Source organism: Saccopteryx leptura, chromosome 2 (assembly GCF_036850995.1).
Source record: "Saccopteryx leptura isolate mSacLep1 chromosome 2, mSacLep1_pri_phased_curated, whole genome shotgun sequence".
NCBI lineage: Eukaryota > Metazoa > Chordata > Mammalia > Chiroptera > Emballonuridae > Saccopteryx > Saccopteryx leptura.
This window is the reverse complement of record NC_089504.1, coordinates 128,947,982-128,953,211: the sequence shown is the minus strand read 5'-3', so window position 1 is coordinate 128,953,211 and position 5,230 is coordinate 128,947,982. Positions and strand designations below refer to the sequence as shown.

Below are 5,230 nucleotides of genomic sequence, written 5' to 3'. Positions count from 1 at the left end.
CACTTAAAAAATATCTGACACAGCATAAATAGTTATGAAATTATGTTTTATTCATATATATTAAATATTGATAAAACAAAGAAAATACTTTTGCATTTCGGTACAGTCACAGTGGTTAGCAATCTTCTGCAGTACTAGGCATGAGATGAGATGCTATGTTTTCATTAGGGGACAAGTCATATGACCTACACATTCAAGTGCAAGCAATGGCTCAGATTGCAGGCATGATTTCAAACAGGCAGCGACTGGATGGCATCGCTCCTGTATGTGTTAATGACATCGTCCAGGTAAACAAATACACAACCCGTGGGGTCTTACTTAGATAGGCTGGCTAGTTGGCCCCTGAGATAAAACCTTATAAACACATAGTTTTGCCTAGTTACTCAAAAAAAAAAAGAGTGAAGTAAAATAGTCATAAAATACAGGAATTATAAATAATACATATATTAATACTCATTTTCACTACATAAAAGTTGCTATTATAAATACTTTGATCATGAGTTTAAAATATATTCCCCCATATAAATAATGTCAAATATTAAATATTAATAAATAGATTTAGATTTAAAAATTCAAATATTGCAGGCAGGATGACCCTTATTTCGATGCTCTCCGGCCAAGAAACAGAGTCTGACTCCTCTTCCGCTTCCTAAGGGTAGGTCTTGGTGACAGATCATCCATCACCTTGAGGAGTTCACTTATTGCCTTGCGCTGGACCATCAGATCATCTACCTATTGGAGAAGAGCACAGCAAAATCAATTTCAGGCATACCATCCTTCAGAATATTCTACTTGATGTTATAGTCCTTGGAAATGGAAGTATTCCTTTAAAAACATGATTTTTACTAGCAATATATTACCTTAATATACAACAGTGCTTTCTTCAGTAGTTAAGGTTAAAATATAATTAAATTGCTGGTTATACTGTGATGTGGTGAGGGGCATGATGCATCCTCAAGTTTACTGCTCCACAATTCTCAAAATTATAAAGTAAAAAGACCCTGACAAAAATATGGGTTTGAATTCTGTGTGAACAATAACTCTGACTTTGAACCAATCAACCTCCCTGACTCTTTGTTTTTGATGACTTCTAGGTTCTCTACCAACTCTATCACCTTGCACTTTAGTCTTTGTTGTATCAAATGAGTTACTATAGGTTAATGAGTTACTATAGGTTAATGGTTCTCACCTTTGGTGTCTAGCAGAATAACCACAAAACCTAATGAAGTACTTAGAGCCCCAGGTGCATGAAGTCAGAGAGGGCCTAGGCCACTGTGTGGTCACTAAGCTCTGTGGGTGCTGCTGATACCTAAGTTTGAGAACCACTGAGATTTGGTTAGTAATTTGTAAATACCAAGTCCAAGACAAATGAATACTATGATTTTTAATTTTCCCCAAATTATGTCAGTCTCGTCATTTCCATAACAAGATTAATAATAAAAGAAATCATTTTATATGGCAATAAGCAATTGCTGATATAAATATTGAAAATTGAGAATTGCAGCAAATTTCCCTGCATCCTGCCTTCTATTCCAGCACACTGAACGATTTCCTCAGTCTAGCAAATAGCAACATTTAGGTGAATTCATACTTAATAAAATGAGGACCAAAATAAATAAGTAAATAAATAAATAAATAAAATAAAATAAAATAAAATAAAATAAAATAAAATAAAATAAAATGAGGACCTTTTACTTTCACCTTGGTTCTGCCATTATGTTTCTTTCTAATGCTGGAAATACTGTGACCACCTTGCTACATTTCCTAGAATAGGAGGATTCTAGGCTGCAAGACTAAACATTTAAAGGCATAACATGCCTTAAATATGTTAGCAACAGAGTAAAAGAGGAAAATCGGTTGAAAGTTTATGCAAGATTGCCCATCATGAAGAAGCAGGCTTAGAGCTTCCTGAAGGATGGGACTGACAGATGGTTACAGTAAAGCAGAAAAAGTTCTCATCAGTTGTATGTTTTCAAGTGATAAACTTTACTTTCCAGTAATCAAAGCATCACCAAGAAGTTAAGAGACTTATCCAGGATTAGCGGCAAGCCAAGGCAGCACTGGTTTAGGGGCAAGTGCTTTTTAAGTCTAGCCTGTGGCCAAGGAGAACTGCTGAACATTGGAAAACACTGTCTGTAGAAAGTAGTAATAGTCTCATACTTTTGTACCATGACCACCTAATGTATTGGGAACTAGCACTTATTTCAGTTTCAGGTACAGTGTGAGTTGGGCTCAAATCCTGATAGCACAAATCATATCATGACCCCTCCCTTTTTCATATTTTTATCAAAGCCAAACCCAAAGAAATCTGGAGGCCTTTATCTCTTAGATAAAAATTTTGGAAAAAGTGATTTGTCTTTATGCTTCAAATTTACCTTGAAGTAAAGGCTCTAGACTCAAGCTTTAAAGACTCAAGCCAATTTTATGAGGTAAAGTTGGGGAGTCTAAGGATTTCTCCAGCTGAGATAGATATTCTAGTATCCAAAAGTTAACAAACAATTATTTCATAAAGTATAAATTCTACCTATTTTTTTTCTGAAAGCAAACAAATACTCTACTTGGGCTGCACAGTGTTGCTCATTGTTGATCAGAGTCAGGCAGGAGAATGTGCCTAGTGCCTTTTCAAAGACCACAGCTTTCTCCTACTTCATTCTCACTTTCTAGCTATGTCATTGGAGAGTTTTTGAGCAAAGGAGGCCATAGAAGTTATGGTGAACACAACAGGCTTCTTTGATAATGAGGAAACTGAGCCAGGCCTGTGGTTCATCTGAGTTCATGAAGTTCCTTGGTGGCAGAGCTGGGAGAAGAGCAAAAGTCTCTCCCCTCCTGCTGCTCTTTCTATTAAGACATGCAGCCTCCCATTCAAAGTGGGAGAATTTCCATCTCACAAGCAAGGAGCAATGAGTTAACTGCTCCACTATACCCCCTTCAGCTTCTTCAACCACGTCTTCCTCCCTAGACTTGTCCATTTACCTGCCTTTGTATGATATTCATAATGCCAGCATTTTCCCAGATCACAAGATTAAATAATCCCCATACTAACTTGGCAAAATCACTCAATAACACAAATAGAATTAGTAAGGAGGAGTTTGGCTATGGGTTTTATAGTTTTAACGACTGCGTCCAGTAGCTAATTTCTACATTCTGGGAATTGGGTATTTTCTCAAGAGCCTCTGCAGTGAAACCAAAGAAAGCATTAAGATCAACTCACTGGAATTTCAGTCAGCTTCAGGAAGTCTTCCATTTTGCTATTGTTGCTGTTGAAGAACTTAACACGCAGGTCTTCCTTGATGACGTTCATGCTATGTTGAATAATCTGGTTACCTTTTAAATTTTCAAAGAGTTTGAAGTAAAAGGAGACAATTTGGCTCTGAATTATTTTTTTGTCACTCTCCTTGGGAAGAAAGAGCACAAAGAGAGGTTGATATCAATTTATCTATTAGAAAGTAAGCAACAGGAAAATCAACCAAAAGGGAATATTCAGCTTACCTCTTTCCAGTTTTTCAAAACATGTAAGAAAAGAGGCCGACCATCTGCTACATCTGACTGAGTTGCATTCTGGGGGGGAGGGGGAGGAATTGGTTTATAATTAGTTTATAAAGTTTCCTAAAAGTACAAGTTTTATTGTACTCAGATGCTGGCAATATTCACTGACTTTCTTTTCAACTCTCTTGTTTACTTATAGCAAGTATTCCCAAAAGCTATTATTATGTTGGATATTACTGAAGACTACCAGCTATTTTAATTTTCTTATTTTCTAATATAACCCCTAAGTTGCAAAGTCACAAATGAACTCAATATAGTACTTCAATTGTCTCAAATAACTACAGTGTAAAAAAAAAAAAGTGTTTTCAAACTTATTTTAAAAAATCAAAAATCATCCCACTATAAAATACTGCCCCCTCATGGTACAGATCTTTATAACATTTACTTGTGTCCTATCTGATGTTATGTCAGCTTTAAAAGGTAGTTTCAGGTGTATGTGAGAGAGATTTGATTTGATGTCATGAGAATAAAATAGCTTGTGAAAGCTTGAGCATAAGCACAACAGCTATAATTATAATAGCTCAATTTTGGACAAATAATACAATATTTAAAATACAAAAACTATTTTAATTAACTATAAATAAAAATTTTTTAAAAACTCATATAACAAAACAAAAAAAGTTAAATAAAAGTGAGATTATAACTCCTAGAGAATCTCAGCAAGAGACTGAGTTCAAGGGCCATTTATAGATAACAGAGATGAGATAGTAGAATTTTTAAACCACCTTTTGGAGAAAATCACCTACAAATGATTTTTTAAAGCCAAAGCTTTCAGAACCTCACCTTCTTTAATTGATTAATTATTTTAGATTATCATTTTAATGCTAATCTTGACCCATCATGGCAGTCTGAGAAATCAGAAATTAATAGCTGGTCATTTTTAATATAAATACTACTTGACATCAACAATGGAATAGATTCTTTTCACAAAATTATCAACATCATCCTGTATTATACTCATATTAGGCCCATCTTTTGAAAGATTCACAAATTCCCTCTCTATAGCAAATTGAGTAGAGAATTAAGGCAAAATCTAGATCACAGTTAAAAACTCGAGGCAAGAGTCAAAATAACACCAAGGTTTCTCAAGATGACTATGGACGAGCGATGACAGCCTATCATAGGTACAATTCCAAGTCAATGTTCAGTCATTTCAACCACAAACAAGTATTATTAAAAGGTCATACTTACAAAATATTCCTTTAGGTTTTCTATTTCGTTTAAAAATGTGGCTTGGCAGTAGTAGCTAGAAGAACCCAAAATCACACAAAGCTGAAAAGCTAAGATATAACTTGAATAATTCATCATTTGGGAGTGAGTTAGGCCAAAGTCGTGGAAATCAGTAGCTCCTGTATTAAGTCCAGAGGACTCAGCTGATCTCTCTCTTCTAAGAGCCGATCTGTAGATGATCAGAAAAATGTACTGCACCTCCTTTTGCTGCTGGTATTTATACCTAATTGGAGTCTCATCAGGATTACGTATTTTCACAAGATTTTTTCAGATGAGATGGTGACAGATAGACGGAGATGCTAGTTAGTTTGTATTAATAACTATGGTTTTGTGGCATTTTGGTGCTGTAGTTAGAGTTTCCTTTCAACTCCTTGGGTCTTTTGACGATGAAACAGACCCATTATGCCCACCGTGCCATTCTTGTGGTATTCCCTGAAAGCACTTTTACTTCACA

The 5,230-nt window shown here is 35.3% G+C and overlaps 1 protein-coding gene across 1 annotated transcript; it reads right to left on the bottom strand.

The window, feature by feature from the left end:
- Window positions 1–216: 216 nt before the first annotated feature.
- Window positions 217–4,854, bottom strand: IFNG (interferon gamma). Its single transcript, XM_066365765.1, has 4 exons — window positions 4,738–4,854; window positions 3,490–3,558; window positions 3,208–3,394; window positions 217–728 (listed from the first exon to the last, which is right to left on the bottom strand). Exons 1-4 carry the CDS (start codon window positions 4,852–4,854, stop codon window positions 598–600), a joined length of 504 nt encoding a protein of 167 aa, XP_066221862.1. The 3' UTR covers window positions 217–597.
- Between the last annotated feature and the right edge of the window lie 376 nt (window positions 4,855–5,230).

Excerpts from the sequence above, each read along its gene's own strand:
- IFNG (XM_066365765.1), bottom strand. The coding sequence starts at position 4,854 with ATGATGAATTATTCAAGTTATATCTTAGCTTTTCAGCTTTGTGTGATT. Across the intron at positions 3,559-4,737 it reads AAAACCTAAAGGAATATTTT|AATGCAACTCAGTCAGATGT; the intron begins GTAAGTATGACC and ends CCTCCCCCCCAG. Across the intron at positions 729-3,207 it reads GCTGACTGAAATTCCAGTGA|ATGATCTGATGGTCCAGCGC; the intron begins GTTGATCTTAAT and ends TCCAATAGGTAG.